The 17,755-nt window shown below is 38.2% G+C and overlaps 1 protein-coding gene across 1 annotated transcript; it reads right to left on the bottom strand.

Annotated features, from left to right (window-relative positions):
- Positions 1–2,068: 2,068 nt before the first annotated feature.
- LOC306773363 (NXPE family member 3-like) lies at positions 2,069–12,632 on the bottom strand (the record flags this gene model as incomplete). The annotated part of the gene is made up of 8 exons (XM_079263152.1): positions 12,557–12,632; positions 10,961–11,064; positions 9,043–9,174; positions 8,267–8,695; positions 6,830–7,125; positions 4,656–4,726; positions 2,722–2,925; positions 2,069–2,637 (listed from the first exon to the last, which is right to left on the bottom strand). The coding sequence occupies exons 3-8, from the start codon at positions 9,163–9,165 to the stop codon at positions 2,069–2,071; spliced, it is 1,692 nt and encodes a 563-aa protein (XP_079119278.1). The 5' UTR covers positions 9,166–9,174; positions 10,961–11,064; positions 12,557–12,632.
- Between the last annotated feature and the right edge of the window lie 5,123 nt (positions 12,633–17,755).

Here is a 17,755-nt window from a genome sequence, read left to right as displayed (position 1 = left end):
GTAAGGAGACAACGGGTGGCTACATGAGAGAATGTTTTAGGTGGTGTCATTACTCCATATGGTACCGTGCAAAATTCTTTCCAGACTGAAAGGTTAGCTGTGAATTTTAACAATTTGACATCGCTTGTCACTGTAGGCTTTGAGGCTTTGACCCCTGAGATGAAGGTTCTGCGTCTTATGACTCTCCAGAACAGGATGGCTGTAGGTTTGCGTCTGAGCGTAGGGATACCTGTCATGCTACAGGGAAAACCTGTTGTACTTGGATACCTGATGGTTCTCATGTGTTTTAAAAGTAATGGAAAGATGAAACACTTTCTCTCTGTGCTCTTGTTTTTCTCAGCGGACCACTGGATTGGTCTAAAGAATGTTTTTATCTGACTAATAGAAAAATCCAAGAAGTGGACCTTGAGAGTGGATGATCTGGGACTTTGAAAGTGGCTCAGCTTTTCCTTTTGTGTGGGAAATGAGAGGATGAATTTATGGAGGAAATTCCAAAGGAAACACAGGTAATGAAGGACCTAAAGTGTGCTTTTTAAAACATAGGAAACTCATTTGTATGTTTAGCATCAATTTATGTTCAAAGTCCTGATGCTTTTATTGCAAATACATAACTAGGTTTAAGATTTTATTAGTCAAACTGAGAAAGGGGACATATGAGATTTATTCTTCCATGTCTGTCTGTGTCCAAAAGTGTTCATCTACCATCTTCTGTCAGACATGAAAAACTCTGTGTGCTCTGGAACAGCAAGACACACATCTTGTGTTGTGGTGTGCATCTTGGTATCTCTCTTTGTCCAAACATGACGCCATTCGTGACGCCTATGCAGGTGACCTTTTGGAATCGCACTGTTCCTTTTCAGAGGATGGTGGCTGGTGGGAGAACCGGTATGGCTCTGCAAGTGTAAATGACTACTGGCATCCTTCTGATGATCCATTTCCAATTTCAACCCATATATTAATCTTCAGGCCTCCACTATATGCATGCATGTATATTAGATAGATAGATGTGCAAGCAAGAAAAACAATCTTGTGTGCATAAGTTGTTTAAACCAAAACTTAAATCCAAATTAAATTCAAATCACTCAAGTATAATATCAGTCCAGCACAGGGAAATTACACTGTTTCAGAGTTAAATAAATCAATGACAACAAAGATAAAGTATATATAGAGTCACATAAGGCTGTAGACATATTGCAGTGGACCTGAAGAAGCCTCTGACTGAAGAAACTGTGCTGTATATTGTTTGCAGTCTTGTCTGTTTAAAAACTTTATTATTTTGGACACACACATTTAACAGTAATAGGATTCAGCAGGTCTCTTTCAACTTTGGCGCACACATCAATCACAATCATTGTCATTTAATGTAAACTGAAATATTTTTAAAACCTAGCATATGAAGATAATGAGAACAAATATCCAAGTTTAACCTGAATTTAAGGTGTGGGTTAGACAGAAGATGAGGGATAAAAGAAATATTTATGCAAATTCTGCATCACAAACTGATGGACTGGTACATGAAGACACAATTCAATGTGCACTTGGTCCCACTGCAACAACGTACTTCTGCAGAATGATTGATGTACACTTCAAGAAATTTACATCAATTATTCATTCCAGCAGCTTTGGCTACAATTGGTTGCAGCGTGTCTAAAAGGAGATGCCACCAAGCATCAGCTCATTAATGCCATCCCAGTACTCAAACATGTTCATGGCAATCATTTATTCTATGGAAATGTTTATAGAGTGTTCAGGCCTTCTGGCTGACACCAAACAGATTATCAACAAAAACAAAGGAGCTGCATCAGGAAAAGGTAGTTCAAGTACCAGAGCCTCGGAGGGATTTCCTTAGAGTGTCCTGAAGATTGCAGTGATGCTTCCCATCCAACTGGATTCAGTTTTCACAATGCTCCCAGAGTTTAATAAATTTGATCATTCAGAAGTAGTCATCTATTATCAGTCATGTCCCTTCTCAGCATGCCTTGATCATCTCTGTACTTAGGTTTTCTTCAGATTATCAAATTTCACAGCTTTAGGAAAGTTATTTCACTCATGCCCCTTTATGTGCACATTATTTCATATCCCTTACAATTCTTGTGCCAATACAAATGTGTGACAGGAGGACATTAATCATGTTCTTGATAATGGAAGGTTGTGGATGTAGGTTGTGTGGCAGGTGGTGGGCCAGGCCCATCTCCCAGGCATCCACCAGGTCAACTTTAACTCCTTTGAACATGGCTCTAAGCACCTTGTCGCGCTGCATTGTGTACCAATCACTGTTGGTCAGCGTCTCGTAGACCGTCAAAGCTTTAGGGTTTGCAGTCCGGATGATGACCTTTGTACCTGGAGCCCTGGACAGTAGCCTTACCACTGCCTTACGGATACCTTGTAGACGCCAGATGTAGACATGAATAGGATAAGTGCTGAAGTGTGACCAGATCCCAATGACTACGACAGTGTTGGCACCTCCTTCAATTCTTTCTAGTTCATTTGCAATATAATGGAGCTGGCTGACTGGCACCTTGGCAAAACGGAGGGGCGGTCCATGAGAGCGGTACGTCACTAAAATGTTGTTTGCATAGTCCAGGGCCATAAAAGGTCCATTTTGTTTCAAGCTGTGTAGGTCAAATTCCTTAAGATCTGAAAAGTATGCCATGAAGAACAAATTAGTTTGCAATGTTAACAGAATCAAACAGTTCCCAGAAATCCCTGCAGCAACGCTACCTGGTTGTTCTTTGAGGTATTCAAACCACTGCCTGATAGTGGAGTCTCCATACAGGTGGACAGTCTTGCCCTTCAGGCACTGAGTGATGGCTGTAGAGGTGTTGAACTGGCGAATGATGGTGCCATCTAATGCTTGCCACAGACCCGAGTAGTAAAAGCCAGAAGGTCTATCTTTCACTAGGTTGCTGTTCACCTTTGGTTCATCTGACAAGAGGTTAAAAAAATAAATAAATAAAAAAAGAGGGAGGGATGGGAGAGAGTTGACTTACACACAATTTCAACAAAAATATCTTTTAAGCCCTAAACAATCAATTCACCCCTGTAGTAATAAGATGAAGGGTGTTCCACTCATGAAATTCTTCACTGCTGTATTGTACAAGATTGATTTAAATTAGGGGTGGCCAAGTCTGGTCCTTGAGATATACTATCCTGCAACTTTTAATTTCCTCACCTACATGTCATTCAGCTCTGCTGAAACCTGGTAACAAGACATTCATTTGATTCAGGAATGTTGTAGAAGGGATTCCTCTAAAAATTGCAAGATAGGAGCTCCAGAGGACCAGACTTGGACTTCAGATATGCAGTGAGGCAGGCATATTTCCTTTTTTATGACTCCTACATGAATATTTCTTTCAGGAATAAAGCGTTGTAGCGTATGGAAGCAAAGAGCTTTCCTTCAAATAAAAAGAAATTACAAGGAACCGTATCACGTAACAAGAGTTTATTGTAAATGTTACACTTATTAAGTTATGACATGTTTTGTCGTGAAGAGGGTTAGGGTTATATTTTGTGAAATGTAAACATTATTCATCTTTAAATAAGCATGTGCATGCCATCCATCAGAGAACTATAATTTACAAAGTGGGATTAAGTTGTACGTCGCCCTGCGATGGACCGGCGACCTGTCCAGGGTGTGCCCCCACCTTTGCCCAAAGGCTGCTGGGATATTATTTATTATTATTTATTGGATTAAGTGGTTATGGTAATGAATGAATGAATGAATGAATGATTGATTGTGAAGCTTGGAGGACAGTGTGATAAACCAGACAGGACTACGTCTTTGTGTCAGCAACTTAGTTCTCACTCCTAGTGGTGCATATTGCCCATGTAATTTTTAGAGGACAGCACGGACATAGGTGTAACCACTGCAACATGTTCACCTAAAACACAAACACGTACACACACTCAGACACACGCATGCACCATGTCACTCAGGGGAGGCAGGTAATTTGTGTTGTTCAGAACTGTACCAGATTCCTGTGTGTATAACAATAAATCAAACAATTAATCCTGAAAGAACCTAAAAGTTTCCGCTTGAAAAGGAATATTTTCCATAAACTGTATTTTGCTCCACATTTCTAGGATGCAAAAACATCTGCATACACTACTTTATATATAAAACTTATCATACTATCAAGTGATAAGGTCCCAGTTTTTGGTTTTTTTGTTTTAGATCATGAACACTTTCAAACCTTCTACATTTTCCTGAAGGTATTCTGCAGCCCACAAGGGCGTTGCTTTGCTGTTATTAAAATCTTGAGAGCACTTCTGAAGTAGATGCCTTGGCCTATAAGCTTTTTTTAAAAAAATATGTACTCCAAGGTCTGAAATACTCTTAAAATGATCTGTAGAGATAAGCTGCAAGAACAGAAATGTGTGCCACATTAATTCCAGAAATCTTGTGGAAATTTTCCATCTGCAAAAGTTACAGCTTCATATACTTTTCTGCTGAGCTGATGTTGAAATGCAGCACTTTTTGATTTTTAATTTAACTTACTTTTAATTTACATTTGCCATAGTTAATCTGTTGGTATTTTATAATTGGTGAATTTCTGTAAATTAGATTTTTTGCCATTTGACAATTAAGCATAAGAATCATGATTCAGCAAAATTGATTAAATAAATAAATAGAATAAAGAATAATGGAGTTTTACCTTTTAATTTTGGCAACACGGTGATGTTAGCAGGTCCTGAAGCTGGAATTACAACTTTCAAGTTGACGTCCCTGAAGCAAAACATAAAAAGCAGCTTCACTGAACTGAAATGCATTTAAATGAATGAATATACAAATCAGTAAAGGTTGTAGCAAAGGGTGAATGTGACATACTGTAAAATAACTGAGTGATCAATGTATGACATTTAAAACTACAGTAAAATAATTTCTTATGCAAGCTCTATAATGGTTAAAACCCCACTAGTTTAGCTAATATTCAGCTCGTTGGCGCACCCTACAGTTTAGGACTGGAACACCATTGTTATATTACAGCCTGTGGACAGATGTGCATATGGATTCATTGCCATGAGGCAGCTGCATAAAACACAGACAGCAACTGCAGTAATTGTGGAGTCAAGGTATGCTACTTACAGGAAATTACAATAATAACACTAGATGTTTTATATGACAGCTGTGATGAACAAGCACAGCAAGAACAAAACAATCTTCCAGATGTCCTAAGTGCTGCCTGGCTGTTCGTGTTTTTGAAGTCTTTGAGTGAGGCAAATATTTCAAGTCAATGCTTGTGAAAACATATTGTACATATTCAGCAGTATACAGTATGATGTATTACAAATGAGCTCAGAACATTTGGAAGAACTGCAAACAGAAATATTCTGTTCCTTTCTCGTCAAAGTCTGTTGTCAAAACCAGCGAGACAAAATCCTCCTCGTCCATCGCTCACAGATTCTAGGGATCATTGAGCAGGTTTTAGGACAGTGTTTCTCAATTCCGATCCTCAGGGCCCCCTGCCCTGCATGTTTTATGGGTGACCCTACTTTAACACACCTGAATGAAATAAAGGATTCGTGAACAGGCTGTAAAGAACTTGATGAGAAAGTTCAATAATCTGACTCAAGGTCTTTGGAGGAGGAACATGTCTAAAACAGGCAGGGCAGGGGCTGCCTGAGGACCAGAACTGAGAAACGCTCAAAAACAAAGTGGCGCAAATCAAAAGAGCACACTGACTTTTCCAAATACTGGCACAAACCTGCTTCTTTTCACAACCAGCCTCAAGGCTGATAAGATAACCTTTAATCAGAACAAGATCACAACTGTTCATGGCACTGAACTCTCTTCTTTCTCCATCACCCACTGTGATGACTGCAGAATTATTTGCTTCCTACTTCATTGAAAAAAGTTGCTACCATCAGAAACCAATTCTCCCTGACAGACTCAGCCTTCCTCAACCAGCTGCCGTTGCCTCACTCTGCTCTTTCCACCGACAAAATGAGGACGACGTCTCTAAACTTCTATTCAACTCAAAACTCACAACCTGTCCTCTTGATCCGTCAGAGCATTTTAACTCCAATGAAATCTGCAGTAACCTATATTATCAACCCCTCTATGAAATCTGGTGTCTTCCCCTCTGCCTTCAAGCAAGCTTGGGTTACCCTGCTGCTGAAGAAACACACATTCATCCAGCTCGAAATGCAGGAACTCAGTCCAATTCAGAGTCCTTGTTTACTTTTAAGAACAAGCTGAAAACAGTTTTTAAAAGGAGCGTTTCCACACTAAACTTACATGTTCTACTTGTCAGAGTGAGAAAGACTTTTCAGGCTCTGTGACACAACTCAACTTTATACAGTCTGCGTGCATTTACTCACAAGATTTTATTGTGTGGTAAAACAATATAAATAGACTCTGCACCTTCTAATCCTCCAGTTTTCTCTTTATTCACTCTCCAGCCATCATAATCTGATATTTACACTTATCCTGTGTCTTGCTTGTGTACTTTGTCCTCATTTTATCTGTTTTGGGTTGTGTTACAGTTCCTTTTGTTCCTCTTTATCTATTAGTGTGAAAGTGTATTTTTATTTTAATGTTGGTGTGTGATGTTCATCTCAGCCCTCAAGAACACTTTCAGATCCAAGAGTGTACATAAGATAGGTATGCTTCTAACTTTGTAAGACTCACTCAAAATTCACCGAATTCTCTAGCTTTGGAACAACCTAGCTGTGAGAAGACACTGAAACATTTTATATGTTGCAGTTGTTCAACACACTCTGGTGACACTTATCATTTGGACTTGTGAGACTAATATGCTGATTTAGTAAAGCTCGACTAATTATTGTATTTTTGCATTCAGTCTGAAAATTTCCACCTTTCACTTGCCTTTGAAAGAGCGTCTCCTCCTTGGGACTGATTTTCTTTTTAAATCCTGCGTAGTTGTGAGTGACCCTGGCATCACAGTCCAACTTCTTTGGTTTGTAGCAGAACCATGGATCTCCTGTGTAAAGGTCTGTGTAGTTGCACAGCTGCTGCTGGGTTGCATTAAGGCAAACATTACAAGTGGTAGTTTCAGTGACTGAACCTGAGCGGAAGAGGCTTTGGAAATAAACTCTGTCAGGCTGTTCTTGGGTAAGTTTCTGCAGTACTTTTACTGCTTCACTGGAGTGAACCAGGGTCACCTGTTGGGACAGAGAACAAGAGTAAAATCACCAAAAACCTCAATCAAATCATATTTAGCCCCTGCTGTCCAAGTAGAATAAATTAAATGTTGCCAATTGAAACGTATTCCTTTGGAAAATCAATCCAAGCAGCTAAATAATTCCACCTTGCTACAAGCTAATGTGGAATATGCTACTGTAAATTGGTCGTTTGTTCTGCCAGGGTCAAATTAGCGCAAAGGATTATAATGTCAGAAGTTTTCTTTAGATTAACATTTAAACTGGTATTCATGTGCGTATGGTGCACACCCATACCATATGCAAAGGGCTTTTTTTTTCCCATTCAGACTCATGACAATTGTTAAATTATCAGCAAGCAAGAGATTTTCCATAACCATATAATCAAAGATGGAGGAGGAGAAGCAGGAGCCTCAGAGGTTTGCTGGAAAGAATAAATATACATTAGTCATCACATTAAGAGCCAAATTTTAGAGTGAAGATATTCTGTTTTAAAGCTTCCTGAGTTCAAACACCATGCATCTCTATGTTTTTTCAGATGACAGAAGCTAACTGGCCAGGTTTCACATTGTGGCCAGTGGACTAGTTTAAATATACTATTGTATTTAAATGTACTATTCCTACTATTGTAGGAAATAGTAGCAACTAAGCAGTCAGTTCATGAGCTCGTTTGGAACTCACAGTGGGGAGGAAGAGATAAGCTAGTTTATTTGGCAATTTTCTTTATCATTCCTGTAATTACTTAAATTATTGCTCATAGATGTTCCAGCTTTTGTTATCTTTGCAATAGCTGCATCGACAGCAGCCAGGGGTTAGTGGAGGTTTAGGTCGTACAGGAGCAAAGGAGGGCGACATCAGATAACTGAAAAATATTAGCCCAATCTAAAAGAAAAAGCAGTTCAAAAACTTGCAAACAGAACCTTACACTGAGAAGACAAACGGTAAAAAAAAAAAAAAAAAAGGCTGATAAAAAACTAGGAAACACAATGAGCTGAAAAATGAGTTTTTAGAATAATACTTTTGCCCCCTTCACCTCTGAAATTAAAATGTTATCCTCGTGTGCTATGCAACAACACAATGGTCATGAACAGATACCAAATGTAGCAATTAGAGACTGCATCTCCAAATTACAAAGTTTAATTACCTCAACATGTGCGCTTCCTTCCCAGAGTAAAGAGAAAACAGCAGAGTAGGAGCCATTACGATGATCCACCACCTGTCCGGCCACACCGGCAGACAGAGCAGGATTGTGCAGCCGGGCAAGTAAAACGTCTCCTCCATAGATCTTGGGACGACCGTAAAAATCACGTATCTTGATTAAAACTTCCAGATCATCTCCTATGTGCCACTGACCACCTCCTCTCCGTGGAAGAATAGTGACAGAGCTGTGAGCTGGGTCACTTGTCTCATTCAGGGAAAAGGAGGACGGTAATGGTGGAGTTTCAGGCCAAGCAATGGAGTCTAATAGGAGCTTTGTCTCAACAGCCTCCTCTGTGGACAGCGGATGGAAAGTGCAGGTGCTGATATTCTTCTGAGTGGTTGGAGTGATGGTGGGTCTCAAGTTATTCTGGCACTGGGGAAAAAATGTAAACACATGCTTCAGCTTATTAGTTCAGAGAAACCTTGGATGTTTTCACAATTAAAGCCACTCGAGAAGCCCACATTCAGGTGATGTTCAAAATATCCTATAACGATTGAATATTTTGACTTATGTACTACTTGGCTGGGGGATATTGCACCTTGATGCTGGTTACACTCTGTCAAAGCATAGGGTGAAAAGGGGGGGGCGGTAGTTTATAGGTACCTAATGCACCGTCAGGATAAATGTTATACTGCTAAAAATCATTACATAAACATCTTGAACAAAAATAAATACATAAAAAAGCTTCAGTTTCAAACTGCTGTTGAAAAAGTCCTCACCCCCAAGATGTCCATACTATACAGTAGTAGAAAGACACACAGAGCCAGGAACAAGAGGATGGAGCAATTGTTTGAAAAGCAAACTCTGATGTTAGCTCTGGTCCTCATCATTCCAGATGGCATCAGCTGGTCCTGAATAAAAAAAATAAAACGGAAAGAATTGGTGACTCTAGAAAAATGACAAAACAAAATTTTATTCCTGACATTAGAACAAGAGGAAAAATATGTTCTTTCATTAAAATATCTAAAAAGGAATAAAAAGGAAAATATTACATTCAATTTTTTTGTTTAGTTTTAAAGCTGTCATTACATTTAACAAATATTCATGGTGTCCAGAAACTGATTTTTGTCTTTTTCAGCTCAATGTGGTGTATTAGTTTTAATAATGATGAATACTAAATTTCATTAATCTAGATTTTTTTTAAAAATCAAAACATTTTATTGCTGGTTATAAAACTGATTTATGATTATATATTTCCTTTATTGTTTTCCACGTTGTTTGGCTTTTATTTCACTCATATTTGCCAATTCCTGTGCATTTGTTGCAATTAGCAGTTTTGTGTTTCTCTCTTTATATTTCAACATCTTTTTGAATCCCCCCACATTTTGAAATTTCTCATATTTTAACTTTGTCAGCCATCCTGTCGAGGTATTATTAGCATTTAAACTGTCCTTTTTCCTTTTTTAAAGTTACAGGAGCCCAAAATAGATCTCGCACTGACCATCAGCTGATGAGATAAAGCTGAGGTCATCTTAATCAGGGGGAAAAAAAATCAAGTCTAAACTGTATTAAAAGAAGGATTGCCTGCATTTTAAAATATTGCCTGCTTTAAAATATTAAACAACCCTATGATGTTGTATGTATCATTATTGATACATACAGTTTGAGACCTTTGCATTACTTTGTGGTAAAAATGCTCAAAATCCTGTACACTCGTCTTCTACCCCCTGGTGGACCCCAGCCACCAGAAGACTATACTAGAGAAACCCAGTAATAATTGGTAAATATACAAAAATCGGTTTATACTTTACATTTTGTTTAAAGGGCTCATTAAAGACCTAAGAGAAAAATGGTGAGACTTTTTTTTCCTCATTTATTTCTTGGGTTGGACTTTATAGGGTTATGTTGTGAGTTGTTCCGTTACACAAGCAACAACAACATTACAGGTGTATATTTCTTTCAGTTTGAACCACCAAGAAAAAAAGAAAACCTTGATGATGGAATATAAAATCACTTGACATCCAAGTTGATAGGATAGAATTTTGAAACTATTTCATTTATCATAATTTAGTGAGTTTCCCATGTTAGGTGCAATTCAGTTTCTTTTAATTCAGATAAATTAAAAAATGTAAAGATATAGCATGTTTAACACAACCTCTGTTGACCAAAGAGCTGAACAAAATTAAAAACAAATTAAAAGTATAAATACTAATAATATTAATAAGCTCTATATTTGGTTAGTCAATGAGAGAAATGAGTACAATACGTACACAATAAAAAAAACACAATAAAACACAAGTTTAAAAAAAAAACAAAAACTTGTAAACAGAAATAACCAAGATATCCTGTTAGGTTTTAAATACCAGGGAGAAGTAATGGGTTTTCAGACCAGACCTAAACTGATCCATAAGTGTAAGTCCCTAACAGAGAGGAAGACTGTCTAGGGCCTGCCACTGAAAAAGCTCTATCTTCTCTAGGTTTGAGTCTAGTTTTTGGCACTGCCAACAAGATCTGATCTGCAGACCTTCGGGCTCTCAACAGAGAGAGGTAGGTAATCTTGCTCAGAGATTTTTTTTTTTTTTTTTTTTTTTTTTACTCTGGGTGAAGTGGTTCCTCATCCTGATAGTAGTCTGTACATTTTGTAATCATGAACAAAAAGAAACATAGTCAGACCCCTAAATCTGTAAAAACTCTTACCAATCAAAACATTTGGGCCAAACTGAAGTTGTTCATTTCTTGTATTTCGTAAGCTTCTTCTTGCAGCTCCCCTCCTCCCGTAGCGCATACCTGATAGCCACACCCTGCATATAAATAGTGAGATAGGATGAAAATACAAAGTAGTGAAGAAGAAACTCAGAAGGCAAACATGGCTGAGAAAATGCAGGAAGGATTTCTCCAATTCGGTTCGGTTTATTTGCCTCCTCCCTATAAACAGACAAGAAAAAAAAAAATTGTTGCTGGAAAAAGCTGCAAACTAGAAACACATTCAGAAAGCGCAAATCTCTGCCACGGCATTTAAAAAAAAATTCCTGGATCCAAATGGTGATCCAGAACATGACTAAAATCAAATCAGTTCCTCTTTTTGACATTTCCAACAACTCCTGAAAATTTTAATAAAATTCGTCCATAACTTTTTGAGTTATCTTGAACACAAACAGGTAAACCCCGGGATAAAAACATAACCTCCTTGGCGGAGGTACGAAAAAAAAGCCTTGGATCACGCAAGCAGGAAAAGCAGAGGGGGAGGAGCCAAGACAAGGTGTTACTGTCACTCTTACTAGCTCCCCAACATTACGTACGAGGACAGGTTCGCCGTTGACATATTAGCAGAATCTCTAAACAGCACACATTTCTACCATGTTGGTCTAGAAATCTAGTAATTTCAGCTTTTTAATCACTTTTGATGGCTCAGAAATCATAAAATTGCAACCCTTTCAGGACTGTGGACCCATTGCTTTTATTTGCCTTAAAAGTAATTCTACAGAGAAAAATGTTTCTCTGTGTTTTTCCATTTGTTTTGGACATGAATAAAACAGAATAAATACTTTTTGCAAATGGCTGATATGTTAAAAAGAAGAAGTTCATAAAAAGATAACACTGAAATGGTTGAAATTTGAAACAATAGTGTTAGAACAGTTTGATGAAAGAATTTCATCAAAGCCACCACAAATTTACCTCTGCTAAACGGTAGGCCAGGACCTTGAAGGGTTAAAACTCCCCTTTGAACCATCTTGAGCGCATGCTGAGATTTATTGTGCACATTGCTGTGGCTTTCAAAGCTATGCTGTGCCCTCAGGCTGCAGAGCTGCACTTAACAACTTCATGTTCCAGCCTGGAGAATCATGTGACAGCTGTGTTTTTGCTAAAGGAGGCGGGATGCCAGACAGATACAGGTTAGCCTTCATTTATGGGGATGGGGGTGCAAAGTGTGAAAAGTTTGGTGTGCTGCTTTAAACTACGCTACCATTTGTGAAACTATGTGAAACTGTCAGCTGTCCAAAGATTTTTCTTTGGGTGGATGGTGGCACAACACTGCAGACTAGTACAAGTTGTGCTAAAACTTTTCATCCCATACAAAGAAAGTAGTGAATAACAACATGAGCATTTTCTAAATGTCTGTTTGAGACACATCTGTGACCTATTATTGCTCAAGAGTCCTATATTTTACAGAGATCTTGAGCAAAAAGATGATCACCAGACTCTCCCTTGCGCTCTGGTGTTTTGCAGCATAAAGCTCCAACAGGCAGCTTAACTCTGACACAGTTATGTTCCCTTCATGTGCACACAAAGTACCTGTTAAAGCCTTGAGCTCCACTTCTCTTCAAGTATTTTAAGTTTCTTCATCTTCCTGTTTTTCTTACTGTTAGACTGACGAACAGTCTTTGCCAACCTCAGCAGGGTGTCAGGAAGAGTGCATTTCAAGTCTTCTTGTTATGGCTAAATATTCTTCTGTTCTACAGCAGTCTCTTGCAAAACATACTCACAGTTTCCCTCGCTCTCTGTTCTTCTGCAGTAAAACCCTCTGGCCAGTCAAACCACAATTTTCCAACATTCCTTGAAGAGGAGGAGTTACTAAACATTGCAGACTCTGTAATTTAACTGAAGCTGCTCAAGTATGCTCAGCAAGATTGGAAATACGTTACCTCTTCGTGCATCAGACAATTCACACCTTTACATAATTCAATTGAGCTTTATTTGTATGGCACCACTCAGGGCACTTTTATACATCATTTCAAGCCAGTTCATACATAGTCTATAATAGAAACCAACTGATTGCATCAAATCATGACTTCCATCCATCCCCCATCCTGAGCATGCACGAGGCGGCAGTGGGAAGGAAACACTATAACACTTATCCAACAACAGTTTGTTCAGTTCAAGGCTTCAACAGACCCACTGCAAGAATAAATTATATTCCTGCCTAGAGCAGTAAAGCCTGTTACATACTCCACGAGAAGCGAGAACTTTTTTCTTGTTCTCGAGGCTCCGAGAAGAAAATGACGTCATTTTGTTCTCGCGGACGTGTTTGAGGACAGTTCTTGACACACCGGGCTGGCAGAACTTTTTTCTTGCGGGGCTGCGAGAAGTATCGTGTGATTGGTTGGACACTGGAGGTGGTCGTGGTTAACACAGAGAAAGCATGAAGCGGAATTGCTGCTTCCATGTGTATGCTGTTGCCGGTAAAACGGATTGTTTTGATAAAACAGCTTATCGAGGTGGTGAGAAAGTACGAACATTTTTACATGTGGCAATAAAACTCTCGGACCCAGCCGCGTGCACGACCCGCCTTGCCACGGACAAAGCTGCTCGTTAAATATGAAAGTAGAAACTTGGAGAGCGGAAATCTCCGCCAAGCACAATGTTTAAGAATCCTTTTAAAACATTCCTGGATCCAAACAGTGATCCTGATCACCACCAGAATTTAATCAGTTCTTCATTTTTACATTTGCAACAACTCTTGAAATATTTATAAAATCCCTCCGTAACCTTTTAAGTTATCTTGAGCAAAAAGACGCCGGGGAAAACAACCTCCGCGGCCGAGGTAACAACCGGGTTCATTGCACATAAAGCAGACATCGCCCCCCGCAGTGATCCCTCCCCACTGCAGACGTGCTTCTCGAGGTGTATGTATGGACCTGCCGAACAAGATGTTTTTTCTTGTTCTTGCAGCCTCGAGAACAAGAACTCAGTTCTTGCTTCTCGTGGAGTATGTAACAGGCTTAACACTTAACAATACCTTTTCTAATGCCCAATAATGTCAACCGATCCTTAACACTGCTAATAATTAGATTTAATATTAATGAAACCTTCAGTTTTGCTGGATTCCAGTACCTGATGGACCTATGAAAACATTCATCTGAGACTACTTAACAATTAAAAGATGGAGTATTTAGAAGGTTGCTGAACATCTAGTGTTTACTTCTGTTTTATCCTCTGCAAGGAGAAATTGGTTCAAATTTGAGGCTGCAAAAACAGGAAAAAAATGATCAGTTTATATGCAGTGAACTGACCTGGTGATTTCATACTAAATGACAAACTTTGTCCATGGCAACACAAGGTTGTGCATGCAGCGGTGTTCATGTGACTTCATACTACATGTGTTAAATTTATGCTTCTACTTTCTCATCACCTCATTTACCTGTTAATTAAAACGATCCGTTCAACCTCTCATTGGCAGAAATACAGGAAACAACTTTCCACTTCACACTTTTAGATGTTAATTACGCCCACCTCAAATGTCCGACCAATCACATCACACTTCTCAGAGCGCCAGAGAAGAAAGTTCAAATGTCCCCAACCACATCCACAATAACATAAATTTTTTCTCACGTCTTGTGAAGAAAAGTTTTCACTTTTTACATTGTATGCAACAGGCTTAAAAGACTCTTTAATACCCGTTTATGTGTCACTGCCTTGTTGCCAATCAGCCTTAATAACCATAAGTAAGATGGATTGCCACGAGCTAGCTAGCTAGATAGGTGGGCAAATGGATAGATATACTGCAACATCTTAAAATACTTTGAATTTTGTTGTTTTCATCCTCAGAGTTCATGAATATCTGATGGGTATACTAGGATGGGATCAGCCAGAAACAACTCAAGATTTGCCGCACTGCCTGCAGCTGGGAGCCACAAGTGTTGCTACATCAGGATGACTGCTTTGGACAGAGGAGTAAACACATGTGTCTCCAAAGTCTCCAGCAACACCACAAAACATATAGATTTGTCATTAGTCGTTTTAGGGTCTGAAAAACCTCTAAATATAAACACAAAAGTTGTAAAGTTGGCAACACTGCTTTGGATCTGACGGGGGGAACTTACAGGCCTATGCACACTAAATAAATTTAAAAAAAAAAAAAAAAAAAAGGTATTGATCTCAAAGTCCTGGACAATACTAAACTAAAGAGGCATTAAAACAACATAATTTAACAATACACCTTAAGGTTTGCATACATTAAAAAAAACATTGAAAAAGATAAAAATGTAAAAAAAATAATCAGAAAACATAAAAATAAGTGTTAAGTTAGATCAGGGGTATGCAACTCTGGTCCTCGAGCGCCACAGTCCTGCAAATGTCAGGAGTTTCTCTGCTGCAACATACCTGGCCCACATCAGATCTAATCAGCAGCACTGTGCAGAGCTTGACATCAAACTCTGCACATGTCTGCTAATTGGCCATTGATTTGAATCAGGTGTGTTGGAGCAGGGAAACTGAACATTTGCAGGATTGCGGCACTCGAGGACCAGAGTTGCCTACCGCTGATTTAGAAGAAGAGAAAAAGTTTCTATAAATTAAAATAAGCGAGGTAAAGATTGCATGAAGAGAAGAACACATCCTGAACAGCTGTACTAACTTGATTCCTGCCATAACCATTTACCTCTGGATTTCTGATTTCTTGTTGTTGACCTCTCCCTTTTGTCTAGTCATCTACCACTGTGCTGCCATTCTCAGGTGCAAGTCAACCTCACTAGACTGCCTTTCCAGGAAACCAGATTCCTCTGTTCTCATGTAGTAAAACTTTTTAACCTTTTCAGTCCATGTTTGACTAATTTCAAGTCCACCTTCTCCGAGGTCATTCTATTTATGTTCAGAAGAAAATATGAAAGTGCTGGACTATTTCTAAATGCCTTATTTAGGTTTTGTTCCACCTCTTGCACAAAGTCTTGTATATTTATGGAAGAACAAATGAATATAAAGCACAGTTAAAACATAAAAGAAAATCTTATAATTTCAAAGACACACGTGCATTGTGTAAAGTCTTTCGCAGTATGTAATTTTCCTGATCAATAATTAAAAAAGAACTTTGGATACTGTTCTTACCTCTGCAAATATTTATTCAGAGAAGATCCAGTGAATCTGATTAAAACTTTTATCATCCTGTAGTTTGTTGCCTGAGAACAATATTCTCTTTGCCTGATTTCCAAATGATATCAGTATACAAGGGTGGTGACCAGACAAAGCTCTACAGTGTGTAAAGAGTACACATAGGTCTAAGTCCAAAGCTGGCCCACTGGTCTACAGTTCTGTTTGGTATCAATTATCCGGCCCGCCTCCATGTGAGTATCCTGAAAGCTGGACAAATAGACGGACAACACTGAGAACACAACCAACGAATGTCACTGTTATATGTTTGTGGGGAAAAAAACAATTGTGAGATAATCTTTCCCTTATGGAAGACTGTAAATGCTTTGAAATATACATTCCATATATATTTATCACAGCATCATTTAATGAAAAGCAGAACATTACATTTCAGAAATAGAAGGATTAAAATGGGACATAACTCGCTAAAACACATCTTTAAATATTCCAAGATATATTTACATACATTTGCATTTGAATACAAATAAAGCCCCAAGCTATGTGTGTAGTAATCACATGCTAAGTTAAAGGGAATTTATAAATAAACGGGAAATAGTTTTGTTGCTATGATACAAGTGCACATGTTACACAAGTTCCTGGTGAAAAGGTGCAGATGTAGTTTGTTTATGGAGCAATTTTCTGCTCAAATGCAAATAAGAGATAACAGGCGAAGGTTGACCCTTATGAATTGCTGCCATATAAAACGAGAAAACCAAAATGAAATCATTTTCTTTAGATTTCATTTTGGTTACCTTATTATTAACCAAAATATTATTATTATTATCTTATTATTAAGTTGTGATATTAGTGAAGAAAAAAGCACTTAAACGCGTGTATTCAAAATCAATTTAATTAAACATTTAGCAGATTTTTTTTTTCAAAAAAAGATTTTATTATTATTTCATTAAGCATTTTATTTAACTGCTGGTTAAAAAAATAAAACATGAAACCCCATTGTTAAAGTGTTATTTTTTTACTGGTGAATGGGGAAGTGCGATTGGCTTAACTTTTTACCACCAGAGGCTGCTGCTTGAGCTGGACACAAGTTTGGATACAGTGAAACCAAATATGCTGGCAGAAAACTAGACATGGACCAAGCAAATACATTTTCATATGGGTGCTACACTCATTAAAAAAAGTCTTGGGTACCATTATGCAACTTCTGTTTCCTACTGATGATATCAGATAAGGCAAAATGCCGAGAAAAAAATGCACATTAAACCAGGATTTTGGAGTTGCATACAAGCAACACCCAAGTGTGTTTCATTTTTACCATGTCCATTAATCATTTGTGAAATCTAATTCTAGCATTCATTTTAATTTGGGCCTTTGTAGGCTTCCGTATGCGAGAAGTATTTATGGTTTAAGAATGTCACATGAGAGCGGCATTCCAAGAAGAATGTTAGGAAAACCCTAACAGCATGGACTCTAATTGAAGTTGCCATGTGCCCTCCAGACACTTTGCTCTCCTTTTTTTCAGTCACTCCACTTCATGAAGTTTTACTGGTTTTATTTTTTGATGTATTGAGTCTTTAGTTTGGTTTTGGGTTTTTGTGAACCAAGTCAGTTTAAAGAATAAGTAGGTTGTTCTTTAGACTTGAAGCTAATTTGTTTTCCATCTAGAATAAA

The sequence above is a fragment of the Telmatherina bonti genome (assembly GCF_933228915.1).
Source record: "Telmatherina bonti genome assembly, chromosome: 23".
Classification (NCBI taxonomy): Eukaryota; Metazoa; Chordata; class Actinopteri; order Atheriniformes; family Telmatherinidae; genus Telmatherina; species Telmatherina bonti.
Note: the sequence above shows the minus strand (reverse complement) of the source record. Positions and strands in the feature narration are given on the sequence as shown.